This window comes from Astatotilapia calliptera, chromosome 7 (assembly GCF_900246225.1).
Source record: "Astatotilapia calliptera chromosome 7, fAstCal1.2, whole genome shotgun sequence".
NCBI classification, from domain to species: domain Eukaryota; kingdom Metazoa; phylum Chordata; class Actinopteri; order Cichliformes; family Cichlidae; genus Astatotilapia; species Astatotilapia calliptera.
The window spans coordinates 12,686,525-12,709,732 of NC_039308.1; the positions used below are offsets into that span (position 1 = coordinate 12,686,525).

At 40.7% G+C, this 23,208-nt stretch overlaps 2 protein-coding genes across 3 annotated transcripts in view; one reads left to right on the top strand and one right to left on the bottom strand.

Annotated features, from left to right (window-relative positions):
- The window catches only part of pde8b (phosphodiesterase 8B), a 46,113-nt gene extending 35,607 nt beyond the window's left edge, over window positions 1-10,506 (top strand). For both annotated transcript variants that reach the window (XM_026173151.1, XM_026173152.1), the window contains exon 22: window positions 6,611-10,506. In XM_026173151.1, the coding sequence (XP_026028936.1) occupies window positions 6,611-6,720 (110 nt within the window). In that variant the 3' untranslated portion in view covers window positions 6,721-10,506. The remainder of the gene's footprint in view (window positions 1-6,610) is intronic.
- A 721-nt stretch (window positions 10,507-11,227) lies between these two features.
- Window positions 11,228-21,542, bottom strand: wdr41 (WD repeat domain 41). Its single transcript, XM_026173153.1, has 13 exons — window positions 21,161-21,542; window positions 18,992-19,107; window positions 18,059-18,107; window positions 17,822-17,950; window positions 17,661-17,723; window positions 17,053-17,164; window positions 16,889-16,951; window positions 16,698-16,802; window positions 15,971-16,155; window positions 15,751-15,872; window positions 13,900-13,985; window positions 13,349-13,482; window positions 11,228-13,267 (listed from the first exon to the last, which is right to left on the bottom strand). The coding sequence occupies exons 1-13, from the start codon at window positions 21,206-21,208 to the stop codon at window positions 13,127-13,129; spliced, it is 1,353 nt and encodes a 450-aa protein (XP_026028938.1). The 5' UTR covers window positions 21,209-21,542; the 3' UTR covers window positions 11,228-13,126.
- Window positions 21,543-23,208: the final 1,666 nt, after the last annotated feature.

Genomic DNA, 23,208 nt, shown 5'->3' on the forward strand with positions numbered 1-23,208 from the left:
CACATTCTACATGTGACTGCAATCTTTACTAAATGTCCTAAAGTTACCAGCCTGCTTCTGTTAGTCCAAGCAGTCTTGTTCTCTTGTTTCTAAATACATCTGTGGATGTGAGATTGATAAAAAGAAAATGCATTCCCGACAACACTGTCATCAACAGAAACTGGTGAGATTTGCTCAGATTGCAAAATAAAGACTGTGACAAAGTCAAAAACTAGTAATATAAGCTGGACAGTTGCTGACTGGTTCATAGACCACCATTTAAAATGTCACAAAACAGCCGGAGGCCGAGTACCAAAAATCAAACCCACGTGCAGAAAACCCAAAGCGGAGGCTGAGGAAAGGGTTTAACAAAGGTTTATCAACTAGCACAAAAATGACATTTACGATAGTACCTGACTTAAGGCTTGACACATGGGGCGTGAGGGTCTTGGTCAGGGGAGAGGGATAAGCAAGGGGACAGGTCCAAGAAAGCAACAGCAGCTGGCTGGTGATTAGGTACGTATGTGCAGGTGGGAGATGGAAGCGTTGAAGGAGAGGTGGTGCGGTCCAGGTGGGTTTGGTGGTGTGTGGCAGCTGTCCTGAGCGGTGAAGGTCCCGAGGTGGTGCAAGGGCAGGAGGGCAGGCAGGTGAGGCAAGGAGATGATTCTGAAAGCAGGCGGGTTAACCAGATTTCCAAGATGAGTGGTTCAGTGTGCTGGAATTTCCTGGAGTAAATAGGGTAGTTGACGAACTAGTGAGGAAGCAGTGTCAGCAAGCAGCTTAAATCTCCAACCTGATTGCCTCAATCAGCTTCAGGTGAGGGAGGCTGTAGGCCCTGCCCATGGGTGGATACCAGGGAGGTCCAGACCTTCAGGAATTTTACAGCCACACACCCAGACCATGACATAAAAGGGTTTTTTTTCTTTTGTTTGTTCGTTTTTGGGATGCCAGAAAAGGCCAGATTTGAGTGAAAGAATAGAAAGCTGCATCCATAAATCAGCTTGATATTAACTGGAACACTAAATTTGGCGACTGAAAATCCTAAACTGTAAATTTATATACCAAACAAGACAAAACAGCAACCACCTGTCACTCAAAGCCAAGCCCCTAATAACTTGCAATAAATCACAACAACAGTTGCCTGAAGGTGCTTTGAATGAATCAAATAATAATACAAAACTTTGAGCCTGCAAGGCTTCGACTTGACAGCGTTATCGTTAACTCGGTTTCCCTGGGTCTTTTCCCGTGTGTTATGAATAAATCTTATTTTTTTTGTACCGGTACTGGTTTTATTTTGTTGTATTTATCCGCGACACCTTAAAGGCCGGTCCGTGAAAATACTGTCGGACATAAACCGGTCCGTGGTCAATAGGATGCAACGCCTCCGCAAAACAACTTCTGGTAACATAGAGGTCCATGGGAAAACAGCCCTCTGCTCTCGTGTGCTGTGATCTCAGTAGACACTTTCCTAATAACTTTGTGTGGTCAGTCACAAGTGTCAGGTCATGTTGAAATAAAACATATACATTTTCTTAAATATGATTATTATTAGGAAATACTGTGGCTCAGGATTCTAAAACAGGAAAATTTTAATTTTTCTGGATCAGAAAAAGGAGAATTATCCAGGTTATGCTAACAACGGATCAATCACAAATTGATAGCCAGTGAGTGTGCAGGGTCCTGCAGTTATCCTTTTCCAAAACAGCAAGACTGCAGTGGCTCGGCTCATCAGCCTAGATGATGATTTCTGTTTGAACCATAAACCTTGCTTTTAGGGATGGGTACCGGTGTCCGGTGCCATGATGGCACCGGTTCTGACATAAACGGTAGTAACCAGACCGAAAAGCAGCGCACATTTCGGTGCTTTATTTCGGTGCTTTTTTTTCCTGAGCTGTTATACACTTCTAGCCAATCATTTTACGTTTCCGAGGATAGTAGGCGGGGCTAGGTACGTATGTTCTGTTAGAGCAGAGCTACAGATTAAAAATGTCCAAGTCGAAGGGGTCAAAAGTCTGGCTGTACTTCACAGCAAAATATGCAAACTCAGCAGCCTGCAACAAGTGCTTTAAGCTGATACTGTGATACTGTCAAAGGAGGTAACACCAAGAATCCGATTAAACAGCTGGCGACGCATAGCGTTTTTTTTAAAAGCCAAGAAATGCGCCGTATTTGATAGCTTGCTGCGAGACCTCACACCGTGCACGTTGGGTGGGTTGCCAGTTATCGGACCCGGAGCAACACCAAAAACCCGAAGAATAGAGTCCTGGCCCCTAGCCCTGCCAGTGTAGCAGAAATGATGACGGATGATGATGGCAGCAGCAGCCGTTCTTCTCTGCATGAGTAGCTTCATGTTGTTCGTGTGTAATTTACGTTGAGTAGGCTAACCACGTTATTACATTAATGCATGTAAGGTGAACTAGCAAACATCATCATAGCTACATGCGGCTGTCTTCTTGTTTGATGGCAGATACTCCCTTCACCCTGGCCAAAAAGGCTAAAATGACCAAAGAAAAAGTGGAAAACAGCTAAACATGAGAGGTTTTTGGACAAAGTTTGTGTTTTTTCCATTGTTTAAGCACTGCTTCCAGCCAAGAGTGATGCCATATATGCCACATAGCTGCAGAAAAGGCTAACATTGTTATCTTTTTACAAAAAAAACCAGCTGAACATGAGAGGTTTTTGGACAAAGTTTGTGTTCTCCATTCTTTAAGCACCGGTTCGAGCACCGTTTGAGCACCGGCACCGTTTCAAAAGTACCGATTTGGCACCGGTATCGGATAAAACCTAAACGATACCCATCCCTACTTGCTTTGATTTCAGTTTAAAGAAGCTCCTCCATTAATATCTTCAAATGGCTGCTGATTTATGTATTAATGGTTTCTTTCTCTGTTAAGCCAGGTTTTAGTTTTCAGGATCTGAGCGCATTCACATATAACTCTTCTGCTGCACAAAATCATTACTATGAGTGCAGTTTGCTCCAGTTTGTTATCATCACTGAACAGTTTGCTCTCCTCTAACTTTACAGCTGGGCTTCATTTGTTGCATTAGTAAGGTAGAGCTTAACAGCTTGCACATGTAAAACTTATTCACCTACCAGAGAAAATATGCTGAAAATAAAAGCATTAATGAAAACGTGACTCTTCCAGCTGTCTGTTCAGCATAAGTTACCATAGTGATTTAGCCAGGTAGAAAGGGAGCCACTTTCATGACACAGAAGACTCTACCTCCAAGCTCGTCGTAGCTCACTAACCTATTAATCTTGCTTCCTGCTACAGCCTTATGGTCAGCTCTAATGTTCCTCAAGCTGTATTTGTGCATGTGGTGGGGCGCATTATCCCACTTGATTTTGGATAGGGGGATAAGTAACATCCGCATGAATGCCAGGACCTACCCTGTCCCAACAGGAAATTGCATTGTAACATGATTAATGTTACTTACTGCAATGTTGTGTCTGCTCAGTGTAACCTTTCTTTGGGGACATTAAACCAGTCTGGGTTAAGACCTCTGAATCACTTCCCACATTTCCAGTTTGTTCCATAACTCAAATGCAATAATTGAAACAATTAGGCATTTCAGTCCAACTAAAACAAAACCTCTGACAGTGCCATCTTGACTCCTGGCCTCTTTTATTGCCGTCAGTGATTTTTTTCTTAGTAGATTGCAAGAGAGAAAATGACAGGAAAGAGATAGTGAGAGAAAGTGATGATGAGTGGAACGGGATAGTATGCTGCTTGTACTAGTTCCCCATTCCCACTGAATTCCCCTCTTAGCATAGTCTCCCCGAGAGGCAGCTTGTTTACTGTCAGCTCTGATGTCACGGAAAGATTCCAAACGCCAGTGGGATCAGGAGAAATTACAAGAGTATCAGGGGAGTGGAAGTCAGGGAAATAGTGGCAGGGATGAGGGTGGAGGGGTTGGCTACAATCACTCGACAAGCAGCCGAGCAGAACTTCACTTGCACATAAACACTAAAACACACATGCAGCCTCTTTCAATTCACCAGGGTCACTGTCAGGACAAGGCAGGGGTCATTGTTAGTTCCACAGATGCAGTGTGGCTCATCAACAAGGCCGGAAACAAGGATGTAAACAACACAAGCCGAAGCTGTGGTGCCTCAGGCTGTGGGTGTGTGTGAGAGAGAGAGAGGCAGAGAGACCTTTGAGCCCCAGCTGACCTTTAATGTGGGAGAACCATTGTAGAGTCTATGTAGCATTAGCAACTGTACACAAACTGACTGCACATAGCCTGCTTACAAATGTTAACAGTCCGTGTGGAATGATAACAGGAAGTCAGTGGCAAATGTAGGTGTTTATCCCTGATTTCCTGTTTTTGTGTGTCTGTGTGTGTGTGTTTGTTTGTTACTTTGTTTTTTGTTTTGTTTTTTGAAAATATAATTTACATATGTGTTTGTTGCATTCTCTCTACTGGGATTATTCATGGTTCTTTGAATAATCTGATATTTTGAGACTTGATACATTAAAATTACTTGTATAGATATGAGACATATGACCAACCAGGCTATGTCTGCAGGTGTCCCTTTAATCTTTTGCCAGCTGTCATCTGTCACCATATATGTTTCACATTTTTTAAAACCACTATCAGGTGAAATGAATAAAAACTACAGTGTCAACGGGAACAGTAAGTTTTTTAGTTGCAGTCTTAGGCTTCAGTCACACAGGGATAGGGGCCTAGAGGCCAGTCACTTGGGGAAAAAAAACATATACCGAGACCAGTTGCGTGCGGTTGCTGGCAGTAGCTGTGAAAGCGATTGCTAATGCCCCAGCTGTGCAGGCCAAGAGACCATTCAGTGACCCACTGGTAACCAGAAATGGCTAGGAAAAGTGCGTATTCCACAACCGGCTGCTGAAGGTTATTGCCAGGTGCTAGCAAGAAATTGCACATAGCTATAAAAAGCACTCTGATAATGCTTTGATTGACATGGATTTGTCTGCAAACACTACAAAGACACTAATCATACTGTAAAGAGTTTTGAGGACAACCAGAATGCCTTCTAGTTGCACCCTTTGCACCTTTGGTTGAAGCTTTTAATGCTGAAGGCTGATGTTGTCCATTTCCAGTAACTGACAACAACCTCCAACAACTATTTGCCAACTAGTCAGAGAGTAGACATTTTTCCTAAGTGACCGGAGGTTGCCAGGGTTCTCACCACCTTTTACAGAGGCACCATTGAGAGTGTGTTGACAAGCAGCATCTCTCTCTGGCACAGGAACAGCAGTGCTTCAGACAAAAAGGCCCTGAGAAGAGTGGTGAGATCAGCTGAGAGGACTATTAGGGTCACACTGCCATCTATTGAGGGTCCAGCCAAACAACACTCCTTATCCAGAGCAAAAAACATCATCAGGGACACCTTCCGCCCCAACCCCAGCCTGTTCTCACTTCTGCCCTCAGGCAGACGGTATCATAGCCTGAGGTGCAGGTCGCACCTCAGGCGCTTTCCACCAGCCATCGAACTGCTGAACAGCACAAAAACAGCTTCTGTTCTCTAGATTATTATACTCTACCAATCGGTCAACAATCAGCATTTCTCTTTTGCAGTAATTGAATTGTTTTTTTATTTGTGCTTTTTAAATATGTACCACTGACTTTATATGTATTTATTTATTTAATTATTAAATTTGCCTTTTTTTTTTAACTCTATTGACATTTTTATATGTCTTTATGTAAGCTTGTGCTACGTAATTTCATTCTGCATTGCGTCTTTGAGGTAGTGCTGAATGACAATAAAGTAAATCTTGAATCTTGAAGGGGTGTCAATAAATAGTCTCTCAGCTTGTGTGAAGTATCCAAGAGTCTGTGACAAGGGCTGATTTGTGAAGGCTGGAAGGCAGAAGGTTTCGAAACAGCAGTTCCTTTGTTGTGTCCCTGGTATTTATTGTTTAGATCCCAGTGCCAAAAAACAAACCATGGACAAAAAACCAGTGAATCAGTGACGTGGTCACTGGCGGCAAACACTAACTCATGCTTGTGGGGAGTGAAGGCTGGTCTGTCTGGTCATTTCTTAATTCTGCTTGTATGACAAAGGTGTCAGAGTAATGTGTGTGGGGCTATATAAGTGCAGACCAGTCAGAGTGCTCATGCTTACCTAATCAATCACCAAATATGCCATCAATGTCCGAACTGGATCATAAAGTAATGGCCGTGTATGAGAAATGTGATGTTTCTTTTTCGTCACATGGACAGCTAGATGAACTGCTTACCTGGAAAACCATGGGACTATGAGAAAAAGGCACTGCGCACATTACCTATTACACACACCAAATCTGTCCAAAAGTGGTTTGAGGAAGATTACAAAGAAGTCAAGATGATGATTTGGCCTACAAATGTTCTGATTGAGAAATTGTGGGATGTAATGGAAAATCAAGTCCAAACCATGGACGGTTTTATCTCCTGCCTTTCACACTTTGGTGCCAGATATCACAGGATATCGTCCACTGTCTTTTGTCTGAGCTATTTTGGTGAAACCAAGAGGATCTGTGCAATATTATTTCAATGATTTAATGGTTTGAATTTATAATTAGTTACTAACTATGACTGAAATCTGCCTAACAACACACATCTGTGTAGCCATGTTTGTTTTTAATTCTACCAACTTCAATGTGTCTCCTTGCAGCCTTTGCCACTCTTCCTGGCTTAATGGAGCACCTGTCAGAGAACTACAAATACTGGAAGACCTTGGATGAGATGAACTGTAAGAGTCTACGTCCTCCGCCTCCTTCGTGACCGAGTCCACATCCCCTCCTTACATATATCACTCCAAGCAGGGTAGGACAGTGAATGAAGCCCTGCGGTGGAACAGTTACTCTTTTCAGCTGGGATTTGACAGAAGTCCGTGACCTCTCAGGGGTTCCTGGATACGGCCTGAAAATTTTATAATCGGAAGAACACAGATATGCCGTTTCCATCTCAAATCACAGCCTCTTGTATGGTTCTAGCTGGAGGTGGTACCAGTAGAGAACAGGTGGTCACTGGAGGCTGTCTCCCTGTTGCCACTTTATGGCCCCCTAAAGTATATCTTGATAGCACCTCCATGGTACAGTGTGGACCTGATAGGTCACCTGACAATCTGTACCATACAGTGTAATACAACAGAAACCTGCACTTTAGCTAATCATGACATCTTACATTTTGAACTCCCTTTTTGTTGACTTTGCTTTTGGAAGTTTTCTTTAAAGCAAATATTTTCTTTCTGTATCTGTATACTGCTATAAAAGAAATATGGAAAGTAAAACGTGACAATTGCCAGAGGCACTGACTGAAAACAAGAATCTGAAGTGATCTGGGCATGCATTTTAGTACAAGCGAGTGCAAATCTCCATACTTCCTTTTTCACAGTTCCAGCTAGTAAAAGGTGCTTAGCTGGAATTAATCTTTGCATTAGCTGTGAAACAACGTAGAGACTTGTGTCTGGGACCAAATTCCCTTCAATCCCTGTCCATTTGCCCAGTTCAGACAAAATCTAAAAGAAAGGGCACTTCCAGGAGTACTTACCTATGTACCAGGGTGCAGTCCACAGATTGCCGATTGTAGGGCTATTTTCGTGACAAATGCTGGATCCTGAGATCATATAGCTGCAGAATACCTTGTAAAATGCCACCTGATAACCTACTGTCATTTCTTCTACATCACCATCTTACGTGCACTGTGAAAGCAGCTAGTGAGGATAATGAAGATCCTTGTCAAACCTGCATGTCCGAACAAATGGAGGAACAGAATTGCACTGTATCAGAGCTATTTAGTTACCAGATGTTACACTCATAGCTTTGTGACACTAACTGTAGACATTTTCACTCCCCCCAAAAATGATTGACTTGCGAGTATTTGAACAACATAGTTACTGGCTTTCTATTTGAGCCTATGCTTGGCAATTGGTCGGGGTACAGTGTGTCAGGTTTTGTAGTTGACATGTTTTTAGTGATGAAATGAAGCCCACATTGACCTGACAAACAGATGAAGGAGCTGCTAAACCGTGTTTAGATTGTAAAAGCACGGCTGCAAAGCCAGCATCTCTCTCTCGTTTGTGTTTTTTGCTTAAGCAGTTTTACTTAGGCTTGAATCCTGCAACCAAAATTCACACTGAAGACATTTGGCCCCTTTTTCGGTGGGGTGGGTGTCATTTGAATGATATGGCTTCCATCTACAGGTGGTAGACTCTAAATTTGTCATGTTGTCCGTGAATCAAATCAAACCAACACAAAGGCCCAATTTCAATCTGGCACTTCCACTGTGTGGAAGAGTCTGTTAATTATGAAGGAGGGCAGAAATAAAGCGGAAAAAGTCTGGGATGCCCTCACCTTTCTCAGGTGAAAACAGGTACTTCCAAACAGCTCCTTTGGAGATGTGCGCCGCTATGAGATGAATGTATTAATATGTCCATGACATATTGGAAAATACGCCGTGTTGTGTTTCAGTTTGATTCAGGTATTTTTAACATGCTCCAGGTCGTTATGGTGATTTTACATACTGCTCTCTGTTATTAGAATTTGTTGCAACAAAAATAAGAACAAATAAATTCAGATGCACTTTTAAAAACATGTACAAATGTAGAAAACTTCCACAAAAGTGTTTTTCATACTGAGATAGTCTTCAAACAGTCCTTCTTATCTGTAAGTGTGTTTCCTCCATGTAGCGAGTAAGTCAGCACAGGTGCACACTTGGTGTTTTGCGGACTCTAGAGCCCACCACCACATAATGCTTGTTGGAACAGCACTTAATGTGGCCTCCACAAAGTGCAAACAAAGTGAAAGGGTGTAGGTGGCTGGACTGGAATTGGTTTAGTATTATATTTCATCCTACTATGACTGAGGATGGAATACTACTATAATAATACTAGTCACTAGACTTGGATATTTAAGATCACCTCTGTTAAGCTTTAATATCAGAAGGTGAAAACAGCACTGGAATCCACTACTGCCAGCAGCAGAATCTTTAAAAGACTTTCATAATAAATTATTTTACAAATTCAAAAAATCAAAATGGCGATATCCAGATATCTATAGGCTACTAATGTGGTGAACTTCTGTGATTACCAGTTCTTGTCCCAACTCTCCAGCTCAGCTGCTGGTCTACATGTGCAAGTATGTGCGTGGTAATCCAGGAGACGCACATCAAGCAGTATTAACCAAAGGCACAGAGAGCTCTTTAGGGTGCCTTATTCTTTGGTCATCTTTACAGAACACAAGTATTTTTGTTGAAACATTTCCTCCTCTAGACATAAAAACAAAAACAAACTAAAAATTAAAAAAAAACACAAAAAGAAGAAAAGCCATATGTGTTTTAGATGTTTTTAAAACTAGGATATTTGGCCTGATGCATCACGGTCTGTGCTACAGTTCTGAGTTAGTCAGTGTTGACGGCCCCCGAAGCTTTTTCCATGTATTTTGTACAACTACGAGATTTTTAACGACAGAAGCTGAACCAGGTGCAGTTGGATAAAACGCACGTTCCTTGTTTGTTCACCTCCATGTTCGATGTATTCACACTGATGTTGTCATTATGCTGACGATGAAGGTCTTAATCAACGCCTTAATCCTGTTACGTCTCACTGTGTAGCTCTGCTATTGTTGCAATACACTGTAAACTACCTAATGTATCTGCTGTTCTTGTAAATACTCGGCCAATATTATTTTCGCTTTGCTTTTTACATATTTTGCTTTCATACCTTTTTATTGTGGATGTTATGTGTTGCTGTTAATTTCCAAAGTTATGTTTGTTCGGGTTTTTTTAGGGTGACTTGAAAAGCGGCTCCACCTCTGAATGTTTCATAGCTGCTATCGTTGACTATGAGAAGATATTTTTGCTAGTATACGATGAAGATTTCTATTCACACAGACAATACTTCAGATTTAAATGTCAGACAGTCTTTTCCATGAGCAGTAAAAAGCAGAATATGATGAGCTCAGTTACATTCGATTACAGCTGGTGACATAACGCTTTGCTTTGAATCTACTGAGCCAGAAGCAGATTGTATAACAGCTTGTTATATAAAGAGAAGCTTTCATCACTTACAAAGATTTCGATTTCCCTCTCATCAATAAAACTGTTGGCCGTGACTGCAAGAACGTGCCAGTTCTATCTTTTCTATCATTTACAACCATGACAATAATTAGAAAGTGATTGATAGATAGTATAGAGTGCGGAAAAATATTTTTTGAAAAATATGAGGGTCATTGGCCATGAGAACTGTGATGTTTTCAAAGATGTTACTGCCTCAAGCATAGTAGTTACAAAAGCTTTCCGTAAGAGCCGCCATGTTTGTTGAAAAGGTTTAATGTATTTTGCTCTCTCTGGTCTTATTTTGATGTTTTCTGTCAAACACAAAGTTGTATTGTGAGAGACAATTAAAAAGTTCTTTCAATATAAAGTTGTTACGTTTTTGGCACAAAGATGTTTTACAGGAATCCTTTCAAGCTGAAATGTTTGCCTTCTTCCCAAAAGTTGGAGGACAAAATCTAAACGATACATCTTTACAAAATAAAAGGAGTCACTTACCAGCATCCTGAAATCTAACTGAATAAGTTATGTGTATTTTGTTTAAAGGTATTTACTAATGTTTTTTAAAAATTGTTGGAAAAGATTCCAAAATTAACTAAAACTGTCCACCATCTCCGATCTGTGAGACATTAATTGACATAAACTACAGCTGGGATGTATTTTTATAATATAATATAATGTTGTACAAAACATGTTGTGATCAGGATGCAGTGCATCAAGTCCTTTAGTTGACGTGTTGATTAAATAAAGCCCACATTGGGCTGACAAAGGTGTGAAGGAGCTGCAGAGTCAGCATCTCTCTCTCGTTCGTGGTTTTTGATTAAGCAGTTTTACTTCGGCTTGAATTCTGCAACCAAAATTCACGCTGAAGACATTTGGCCTCTTTTTTCCAGTGGGGGGGATTTCTATGTTTTGACTTCCATCTAGTGGTGTTCTAGAGGTGATACACACTTTTATGCTACAGTTCTGAGTCGGTGATGATGCTCCCAAGACTTTTTCCTATGTTTTGTACAACTACGAGATTTTTAAAGCCAATATTATTTTTGCTTTAGCTTTCTACATATTTTGCTTTCATACATTTTTATTGTGGATGTTATTGTGGATGTTATGTGCTCCTGCTGTTTTTCAAGGTGACTTGAAAAGCAGTTCCACCTCTGAATGTTTCATAGCTGCTATCACTGACTATGAGAAGATATTTTTGCTAGTATACGATAAAGATTTCTATTCACACAGACAATTTAAATATTTCAGATTTAAATGTCAGACAGTCTTTTCCATGAGCAGTAAGAAGCAGAATATGATGAGCTCAGTTACATTCGACTACAGCCAGTGACAGAACACTTTGCTTTGAATCTACTGAGCCAGAAGCAGATTGTATAACAGCTTGTTATATTTTAAGAAAATCCTTCATCAATTGCAAATTTTCCTCTCATCAATAAAACTGATGTCCATCAGTCCATCAGTGCAATAATGTGCCAGTTCTGTATTTTATATATATTACAGTCCATCTGGAAAGTAATAATAGCATCTTAATCTGTTCCACATGAAACAGCCATATTCCAACATGGATAATATTAATTTTCATACATAATTTAACACACAACACCCCTTAATGACAAATGAAAAAAATGCTTAAAAGTCTTTGACACCCACAAGTATTTCTGAGTGTGACCTTACAGGCTTGGCACACCTTTTTGGGGGAAGTTTCTGTCATTCTTTTTTCTTCTTTGCAGCACCTCTGCAGCTCCATCATGTTGGTTGGGAGCGTTGGCGCACAGATATTTTCAGATCTCTCCAGAGATGTTTGGGTTCCGGTCTGGACTCTGGTTGGGCAACTAAAAGACCTGATGCTCCAGACATGATGCTTAGCATTCAGGCCAAAGAGTGCAATCTGTGTTTCATCAGACCGGAGAATTTTGTTTCTCATCTGATAAAAAGGAAGGGCTCCCATCTGATAGCACTTCAGGTACCTTTTGGCAAACTCCAGCTGAACTATCATGTGGCTTTTACTAAGCAATCACTTCCACTGGTCACTGTATCATACAGGCCTGGGTAGAGTGCAGCAAAAATACTTGTCCTTCCGGAAAGTTTTCCTCTCTCCATAGAGCAACGCTGGATTTCTGTCAGTGGCCATTGGGTTGTTGGTGAACTCCCTGACTATTGCTGAGACTGGCCAGGCAGCCAACTCTTGGAAGAGTTCTGGTGGTTCCAAATGTCTTCCATTCATGGTTGATGGAGGCCACTGAGCTCACTGTGACCTTTAATGCTGCAGATATGTTTCTTTTTTCCCCCAATCTCTTCATCGATACCAGTTTCTGAGGTAAAGGCCATGAATACTTATATAAATCTTATATTTTCATTTTTTGGTTTCCATAGATTCACAAGAATTTCAACTCTTTTCACTCATTATGGGGTAGTATGTGTGGAATTTTAAGTAAAAATTAATTCAATTTATTCTGGAATAAGGCTGTAACAGGAAAAACATGTGGAACCTGTTCTGCAAATACTTTCCAGACACACTGTATAATCATGGCAATAATTAAAAAGTGATAATGTATAGTGTGGAAAATATTTTTGAAAAATACAAGCATTATCGAATGATGCCACTGCTAAAGCACTGTCATTCTCATAACTCTCAAAAACACAAAGCATATTGTCAAACTATATTAAAAAACCAAACAAACACACAAAAACAGCAATAGTGCAAATGATTACACGTATAAGCTGCTGAACCTTCCTCTCATTGCACTGCTAGATGATCACAACAGTGCTTCTTGGCACATGGAAGCAGACCTACACAACATGAAGAGGCACAAATGTATATCTACAGTAAAGCCTGAGCAGGAATTGAATTGGGCTGTACTAATGTAAAACCATAACAGACTGTGTTTGGTACAAAATGACTTATGTCAGCATCACAGTGCTCAAACACTCCAGTGTGGAAACAAAAGTACTGTTACATTTGGAAGATGAGGTATTTACAGACAGTTTATAGAATTTAAGGTAATACACATCTTCAGTCCAAAGGCAAAGTGAATAAATGTAAACACCAACCATTACACTAACATTTAAATCATTTGTGAACACCATTAAGCATCAACCTCCCAACTTTTTTTTAAAGCGAGTGACATAAATGTCAAAGTCCTCCCCTCTCCTCCAATTTCTGGAAAAGGGCCAGGCTGCGGAGACGAGACTGTCTTTCTCCGTTCTTCCACAGAATGAGCAGGTGGTCCGCCGAGCATGTAACCAAACCTTTCTCCGTGAAACTTACGAACATCTGAAATAAGTCCAAAAGACATTACTGCAGCCCTGGCATTACATAATTATAAGAAAGAACTTTAGTTTAAGCCTTATGTACCTGGACTGCTCCTGAGTGTCCAATCAGATCTCCAGTCAACTCTAGCATCCTAATGTTGGGAATGTCTATAACCTTCTTTGAAGGAGGCCCAGATTGTTTGTTTGAACGGCCAAAACTCCACATCCCAAAGAACCCTGTCGCGTGGACAGAAAATTACTGTTACAGGATACCCAAGGAAACTGTACTTGTTGCTGATGATATTGCTGTTAAAAATGTATTTTCTGTGTTTACGGGTAGAGATGACAGATGACAGGATAGGCTAAAAACAGCATTACCATGACTGTCAGAATAGTAACTAATAGGTCTGCTCTAAATGTCATAATAATGATGTGACAGGAACACTGACTTGTGCTAACCTGCTACACACCACTTTTATTTCATATACACAATACCACGTCTGGCCAACATTACAGCACTCCCACCTCCACACACACATTCCTCAGTCTTTAAAGTTTCCAGTCATAATTATTCATAAGTAAGTAATAGATCATGGGGAATCTAGTTTTAGCAGTGTGTGTGTGTGTGTGTGTGTGTGTGTGTGTGTGTCTCACCTGAAGAAGCTGGTTCAGCCGGCAAAGGCAAGTCTTGGATCTCCCACATCCTCACACTGCCATCTTCAGAGCAGGACATCAGCTCACTAAAACAGAGGCAGTGTCACACACATACACACACAGATTGTCTGCATAGCAACAGCTATTTGAATAATAGTCGCAGGCTGATTTACTGCTAGATAATTATATTGAAAACAAAACTATTAATTATTAAATTTGATTAAAAATGCACTGGTTCATGGCTGTCCAAAAAAATCTTTTATCAGTGAAAGATATGACTCCCTACATATTTATCATGTGGCCGTCTTGTCTTGTAGGCATAAATCTACTAATGTTTAGATAATAAACAGAAGCTTGATTCACAGTAGAGAAGGCACAGAAGCCAACAAAGCCTTAAGATTCAGTCTATGAGGGTTCAACATTACATAAACCAGGAATAATGAGGCTTCCCTTAGTGTTATGGATGAAAACAGCAGGAAGGCAGTATTGGCGCTACAGCTGAACTACATGAGGGTTGACTCAGTGAAAGAGAGAAAATATTTCAGCCTGGAGTTGATTTGAGCACCTGTAACTCCATTAAAGTGTCCTTTATCAAAACACCTGTTCAACAACTTCAGAGGAAAAGCAATTATTTCAGCTCCACCACAAGTTTGTTTCACACAGCAAGACAATATGTTAAGAACAAGATAAAACATCAGCTGACTGTATGACTGCTTGTTTAGTTTTCCATAATCTTTATATTTGGAAGATATCTTTTTAAACTGTCTACAAGCCCAGTCTTTCATACCTGCAGCTTTCAGAGATTTACTCCACCGCATTTATTTCAAAGTTGTAGTTACTACTTATTTTGCACATTTAGATCCTTTATACAATAAGACTTATTGAATTGGTTGGTGCCCTGTATAAAACCATGGACAAAAAACAAGAAGTAAAATCAGCAAACTTTGGTAAGATAAAAGTAACTTTTGACTGGTACTGTACATGCTCTTAAGAATTAAGTAAAATATGTCCTGACCTATGAACCTGACTGAGACTGTTTTTAATTTTGCGGCTAACTCAGACTTTAATAACATTACAGTGCTGACCTGCTTCTCTGAATTAATTTGGCTAACAGTCACTGCTCATGAACATGTTACTCTAACATGAACATGTTACTATAGAGTCAGTCTCACTCCCTCTTGAAAGTTGAGTAAATTGTACTAAGCTTTCACTGATCCTTTGTGTCTAACGTTTCCCCACAAGTAATCTAATCACGTTGCCGTCATAGCAATCACCAGACTCTCATCCTTCAGTTGGACAAACTCCAACTCAACCATCTTGATCTGCAGTTGTTCGGTTATGAAGATGAGCTGTGAGTTGGAGGGTCACCCCAACCACAACCAACAGCAGGTATAACTTAGACACTATGATTCTTACAACTGTAGTGTCTATGGTCAGCATGTAGGAAGTACCACATAAAGATTTTTCATTTTTTACATTTGACCTCATTTCATATCTGCCTTTCTTTCAAGTTGAAAGAAACTCCATCATGCTACCCTTATCTGATTTTTACTACACTACAAACCGCTCAAGTACTTTTCAAAAGAACAAAGAAAAACCAAATGAATACATACAAAATACAAAAGTATTCCTTTAAAAGTTAATACTAACCAGAGAGTGAGCTCTGAGGGTTTCTTTTTTATGAATGTATTCAAGTAAGCATAGATCACCGTGGAGTGCATGTGCAAACTGCCCAAGCTACAGCTATTGATTTTTAGGTGGGTTGTTTAGTTTTCCTTTCAGAAAGTATTTTGCCCGTGTGTGTTCTAGAGGGTAAAAAAAAGAAGTCTTAGAAAAGGTGTAAGATCTTACCAGTCAGACAGCAGCATGGTGTGTAACACATTAGAGTCGTGGGCAACCTTTCTGTAGGCCACCACGCTTCTGGTCTGAACACTGTAGACGTAGAGACCGCTGCCCACAGCAGCAAGGATGAGCTACAAAACACACAAACAGAAAGTTCTCATTTTAAATGACAATAAAACAACAGAGTATTCCCAGTATACAAGCCCATCCTGCCCTTTCCTGTCCTCACATTTCCATTGGTGGTCAGGTGCTGAATGGACATCTCGCTGGGTTTAGGAGCCCCCATTCGTATTTCAGTCTGATTGTAGTCTTGAGACTCCTCCCAGAGAATGTGTTCATAGGCCAGGAGGTTCCACTCAGTCGCATTCCATAAGATCAACTCACCCATATGGGACCCGCTGGCGAAGAGCCCGTCTGAAGAACACAAGAGGAAAAGGCATGAGTCCAGGGCTACAAACACAGTGAGAATAAAGTGTTGACATAGCTTCTAAATGTATCAAACCTGGTGACCAGGTGATGGCGGCTGTGGCTGCAAACAGTCCTAGAGACTCTACAGGAAAAGAGCTTACCGATTTAAATACTCTGTAAAAATGAGTTCACGGTCTCAGCTCCTCATTTTGGGCCATCTCGGATAAAAAGTGAAGTCTATTTTGTAAATCTTGGACTATGTTTCACCAAGGAGGATTATCTGTGGCCACTAATTAGCTAACGGCTGGTGATTGGAAAGTCGACAGCCAGTGAGAAAGCAGTTTAACAGTGAGACACGCACATCTTTGTCAGACCCGTTTTAGTTTTTTTAGTTTTTAAATCAAGATAACAAAGGGTGAAAACGCTAATCTCAAGCCTTTGAAACAGATCTTCAGTAGCTACATCCACCTTTTACACGGTCTGTGGGTTCAAAATGCAGTCTCTTTGCAGCTTAAAAATCAAACAGACACACCGAGTTTCAGACTGACCATTGACGTTGATAAGAGCTCGGATCTGATCCTGGTGGTCGGAGAGGCAGCGGATCTCAGCCACTGACAGAGAGGAATCAGCAGAAACTGTCAAGCTGTAGATCACTGCAAAGACAAAGGAATATTTTGTTTCAAATAACACACTTTTAATCTACTGATCTGTTCATCCGCACCATATTTTGTGCTCTTACTTATTTTTTTATCCATGGCAGCTGCTATGTAGTTCTTCGGCAGTTCAATCAAAGCAGTGATTCCTTCGACACGTCAAAACACAAAAACATTGATCAGCGTCAGCGGCCAGCACGGTTGGTGTAACAGTAAAAATGTGGTTGTGCGACGGACATTTTTTTCTCACCAGTATCACTGTGGTTGGGTCGCTGACACTGCAGCTGAAAGTCTCTATTCCACACGCATAGTTCTTCCCCACCAGAGAGCCACACACACAGTCGCTCGAGCACCAGCAAACACTGAGACAGACACACAGCTGGATCAGGATGTGAAATATCATTTTAGATTTTTTTTTTTTAATTGTTTTAGATTTTTAATTTCTATATACACCAAAATAATTTGGTGGAAAATTCATCCTTAAGAAAGGCACTAAGGAAAAAAATGCCAACATCAAGAGATGATGAGCAGATCCTGACGTTTCTAATGAAGAAAAGGAAGAAACTGAGATTCTGGATTCATCCAATTCTCACAAGAAGGCAGCGACAGAGACAATTGGATGGTTTGATCCAGCAATTGAAGCTGTATCATGAGTACATTTGTACAACACTGTTGAAGATGTCAGTGGGGCAGTTTGGTATTATTTTACTATTTGTATATCCAGGATTGGAGCGCATTTTAAAACTGTGTATACACAGTTTTCCATTTTCACTTCCAAAAATAAATAGCTGATAATACAGATGCAAGATGTGTGTGTGTGTGTGTGTTTTTAGGGATTTCAAAGGTGTTTTTTGCTACCTTTACAGAAGAATGAAGATCTGAAATGGTCTGGACCCTGTTGCCTGTATCAGGGTCCCACAGCTGACATGCAGGATTAAGGAGAATCAAGCCTGAATCACAAAGTCATGAATTACTCATGAAACACTTGCTGTACATTTGTGTGCATTGTTTCAGGATACACTGAGGCTTCGGTCTGAAGAGGCAGTGATAAGCGAGGTGTTCAGTGTGACTTCATTTTTGCAGGTGATGGTGGTTATGGCTGTTATCTGCTGAGAATGGCCTCTCAGCTCCTGCAGCCTCTCCCCAGTCTAGCAATCGGACAAGCAAAAATAAAAGCAATTAGCAATTAGTCCCACTGTGCTGTGTGCAATTTCGCAAGACGCAGAAAGAAAGAAAAAAAACTGGCAGCATATTACCTCAACATTCCACACCAAAACAAGGCCATCATCCCCTGCTGAGGCACATCTGGGTAACATGAGAAGAAAGGTAAGAGTTATTTCTTGAATTTAGACTCCTGTGTCACACTGGCCCCTCAGCTGAGAATTGTAGGACTGGCAGGACTCTGCTTTAGCAGGTCGACTAGTCAATTGCAGATACAACCTATTCATACAAGGAATCATTTCCTGCAGCTTCATCTCCACCGAGAAATGTTAAAAAAAAAATACATCTGTCCTGGGGCTTATCGCGTTACTTGCTTTCTGACCCTGAACCATCCAAACTGCCTGTTCCCAAAACCAACAGACAGGATGAGCGGATAAAACAGAGACAAAATGAGAAGAGAGGAAGTGTTGAGGATACATTTTCAGACTTCAAAAGCAATCTGGAGAGAATTTTCTGGCCTTTGCCCCCAACTGTGGACCTGTGAGCAGAGAGGACGAGACCCAAAGGAGGAGGTGATTACTGGAGGAGACCAGGCGTAAAGCAACCCCCCCTCCACCCTGACATACACACACACTTAGGTCGGGTATAAATCCCAATCTTACACTTATGCAGGTCCACTCTGCCATCCCAGTGTGTAGCATGCTTCCACAATACAGCGCAAACGAGGAGAGCAGGTGCAAACCTTTATATGTGTGTGTGTGTGTGTGTGTGTGTGTGTACGGACAGTATTAAAAGGCTTTGGTTATACTGTACCATGCACACACCATCACATAGTGGTGATGATTGGGCTCCTGTCATGCTCTGTAAGTTTGTTGTAGGTGAGGATCTCCTGTCAATCATAGTGGGATGGAGGCCAGCCAAGGGTAGAGAGGAGAGAGGTTATAGAGGGAAAGAGAGATAAGAGAGGGCAGGAGAGGCGAGAGGGAGGGTTGGGGAAGGGGAGAGGGGGCCGTTTGCGGTCGGCTTACCTGAAGTCATCAATCTGCACCAGAAATCGAACAATGTCAAAATGTCCTTTCAGCACCTGCAGCTCAGTGAAGCAGTTTTTGGGCTGTTCCTCTCCAATGCACAGCACAGGGCTTTTCTGCAGACACAAGAGGGAAAGCAGTGAGACAAACAGGCCGCGGTGCTGTACACCCAGCCCTGAGGCTGAGAGTAGATAGGGAAGACAAGAGTACGGGAAGAAAGAAGTGGAAAGCAAACTTGTACTTCTAAGCAAATATATTTTTAAGGGATACAAATTGGCATTTATATTTTTATTCACTTTTGTTTTTGTTACTTTACCCATCTTACAAAAAAAGAATAGCCATCGCTGCATTCTGATTTTATATCAAAAACATGACAAATATACCAGCTGTTCAATTGTTACTTTTTCTGTAGAGTGAGTTGTTTTGCTTCTCATACTTAAATCCCAACTGGCAATATGTTGGAGTTTTTTGTCATATGTACAATAAGATGGGTGGAGGGTTTCATTACTTCCCTGATATTGTTACTACTCATGAACGTGCTTAACATTTAGTGCCTGTTACAGGTTTCTTATGGAAGCACTTTGCATTGTTATCCTGAAATACCTTTTTGACACAGCTGATAAGGCCTATGTTTTATAGGCTAAACTGTTTTGGAATAGCTAGCGATATACATATTATATAGGTAATTCATGTTCTACTTCATAATGTAAGTGGGCTTCTCAGCAACCATCATACATTTCAGTCTATGTCCTGTCCACAAAGTATAAGCATGGTCTGACACCACCATGTTAAAATACTACATCTCTGATATTGGCCTTACTTTGAGAATAAAGCCAGCATAAAATATTTTGAGCATTGAGTTTAGTAACAAGGAAATTATCTGTCTTTTATCAAACTGAAAATAACAAAAAAACACTTTATCACTTTATTATTATTATTATTATTATTATTATTAACTGCTTTTTTAACGGATTGTTAAAGTAAATACAGAATAAATCATTGACATGGCAGCAGTTCAGTGCATTCATTAGCAGGTGGACTTGGTAAAAACAACCTGCTGAAGTTCGAACTCAGCATGCGAAGGATGAAGAAAAGTGATTTAAGTGAGTGAACGTGGAGTGCCGGACATGCTGGTCTGACTATTTCAGAAACTGCTGATCTACTGGGATTTTCCTGCACAGCCATCTTTAGGGTTTACAGAGAAATGTCCAATGAGAAAATTTCTAGTGAACAGCAGTGAAAAAGTCAGAGATCAAAGGAGAACAGCCAGACTGCTTTGACCTAAAATGGGGATAAAAGCAAATCCAACAACCATTTATTACAGCCAAGGCGTGTAGAAGAGCACCTCTGAAGACACAACACACCAAACCTTGAAGCAGATATGAAATGTTGCCCAGTCTGATAAGTCTCCATTTCTGCTTTAAAATTTGGATCGTAAAGTCAGAATTTGGGAGTTAAAAAACAAAACAAAACTTGAAAGCATGGAATAGTTCTGTCTGGTGGTGATAAAATGGTCTGGGGATAGTCAAAAGAGCCTGGATGACCTGGATGACTGTGAACCTTCACAGAGATGCGGTGTCGGGGATAGTTTTTTGGCACACTTTGGGTTCCTCAGTATCAAGTGATCAACAGTTAAACATCAAATCCTATCAGAGTATTGTTGCTGACCATGTCCATCTTTTCATGGCCCCAGTGAACACATCTTCCGATGATTGCTTCCATCAGAACACAACATGTTACAAAGCTCAGATCACATTAAGATGGTCTCTTTTACATGACAATGAGCTCCTGTGCTCATATGGTCTCCAGTCACCAAATCCCAGTCTACCATGGGATTGGGATGTGAAGGAATGGAAGATGGCAGCAACTGTGTGTGACCACTACAAAGGTAAAAGGGTGTCCAACCCAGTACTAGCAATGTGTAACTAGCAAAGTGACCGGTGAGTGTTTATGCCTGTATTTAGTGGATATTTATATCACATACTGAGACAGGCTTCCTGAACATGGAGGTACAATCTGCTTTGGAATACATGAGTCTTTGGAGGAGAGGAGCGTTTATGGGACAAATTACAGCATATTTCCATAAGTTACACAGGTAGACTCATAAAATCATCACATACATTTCCAAACAAGGTATGCTGCAAACACGAGCTCCCAGGCTCAGCTTACCTCCGCTGAGCTCTGAGCTTCCCGACCACCGAGAATCCACCGGAGCATGACGTCAGCCGGTCAAACACAGTAAAGCCAGTTTTTACAAACGCTTCTCTGAACACGAACCCAAAACTCAAAGCACAACAAAGCAGCTAGCTAACGTTACAAGCTTCTCTATCTGAAAAGTCCCCAGCGTCACACAGAAACAGCCTCTCGCCGTTTTCACTGTGAGGAAGCTTCGGCGGGTAACGCTTCGGTTTGTTGGACAGATAATTTAATTTCGCCAGAACTGAGAGAGTCACGTTAATACTGCAGTTTTCAGCTACATGTTTCAAAAGGTTTTCAGTCACGACCACAACAAACCATTCATGTGACTCGCACTACGGAAGCTTTGCATGGACACGATTCACTGAAGTCGAATGATAATTGGGAAGTAAATATATTTAGACCGCTGCGCATTTTAATGATTTCATGGACTTTTGCGACACTTGGAAAACTGAACCCAGCATCCACTCAGGCAGTGTTTGTATTCGTTTGTGTGTTTTGCTTAAAATAATCTGCCCATGCCTATTTAAAACTAATAAATCTGCACTCCGAAATTGCTTTACTTTTCAGCATAATGTTACATTAAAGCTTGAAATGTATTAATAATAATAATAAAAATACTGAATTAACAATTGGGCGATATAAATAAATAACGACATAAATGCAATTAATGATAAAATAATAAGCTACACACGTTGAAAGCATAGATCTTGATAGAAATAGCAGTGGACCTGTAGAAACCAAAAACAACTTAATCCGGAGGGGTTGTTTTGTTGTTGTTGTTGTTGTTTTGTTTTTTACTTTGAGATTCTCATTTATGAATTTCCGTCTCGAACAGGGACTGACAGAAATCTGGTCTTGAGCAAGGTCAGTCTTTGGAACAACCTCAATGAATCCTGTTACAAAGGTAACACATGTTGAATTTCAGTCAAAAGTGAAATCACTTTTTTATGTTGGTCACACCAAACCTGGGTCTCAGTGCACTTTTAAGCTCAGTAGCGATATAAGCAGATTTAGTTAAATATAACCAATAAAACCCAGGTTGCCTTTTTGGTACATAGGCGAGTCAGATGCAAGGCCTGCAAATCCACAGCAAAAATTACTTGCTGTTGAGAAAATGAGGGAAACAGTCTAATCTGGGAAAGCTGGATGTATTTTTTTTTAATATTTTAAACAGTTATTACTCAAAAATGAAGCTTTTTATGCTCCACTTTAAGAAATATTCTGCAGATATACATGAAAACAGCCTAGTACTATCAAATTATTTACATTCATCAGTCTGCACAATGAAGCTCAAACATTCAAGATTGCTAAAACACATTTTGGAATCAGGTCAGATCTTTAAATGAGCGTCATTCCTCTTCGTACAACTAGATGGCAGTGTGTAACAATAACACAAGATCAGAAGAAGTCTCAAAACTCTACTAGTGAGGAAAATCCTTTTTTTTAATCAGTTGTTTCCTTTTGTATAAAAAAATTATGATGTAATTCTTTTTTTTTATATACAGATGGGTCAGTTCAGCATTTTCTGCCCACAGTTTCCTCTCTTCCTCTTGTTTATTTTTTTTTCCTTCATCGACTTCTGCAATAATGCTGACCTTCTCTTCAACCAAACCTTCTTCCTCAGCTTTACAATCTCTTTCTTTGAGTGTATTCCCTGTTAACACACACATACACACACACACACGCGCACCCCTAGCTGAGTCTGCTCCTGCTCCCCCAATTGAGACGACACGCAGTGTAGGGCCTGTGACCTTCATGGTGGCTCAGATCTGTGGCTGGCACTGATTTCTGATTTAGTGTCGATCCGCTGCGCTTGTCAGGGGCTGCGAGGTGCTTTCCATGCGGTAATAGAAAAGCTCAAGGGCAGCTAGAGAAAGGAGGAGGGTTAGGGCAAGGGATCGGTTGAGGTGGAGTGAATGGGTTTTAGATGTGAGAATGTTTGTTTTACTACAGTATCTGTTAGATATCTGAATGGATGGGTCAAAAATTTAGATTGCAGAGCACTGTTTTGAATCAAT

Excerpts from the sequence above, each read along its gene's own strand:
- wdr41 (XM_026173153.1), bottom strand. The coding sequence starts at position 21,208 with ATGCTCCGGTGGATTCTCGGTGGTCGGGAAGCTCAGAGCTCAGCGGAG. Across the intron at positions 15,873-15,970 it reads ACCTGACCACCAATGGAAAT|CTCATCCTTGCTGCTGTGGG; the intron begins GTGAGGACAGGA and ends TGTGTTTTGTAG. Across the intron at positions 13,986-15,750 it reads ACCATGCTGCTGTCTGACTG|TGAGCTGATGTCCTGCTCTG; the intron begins GTAAGATCTTAC and ends CCTCTGTTTTAG.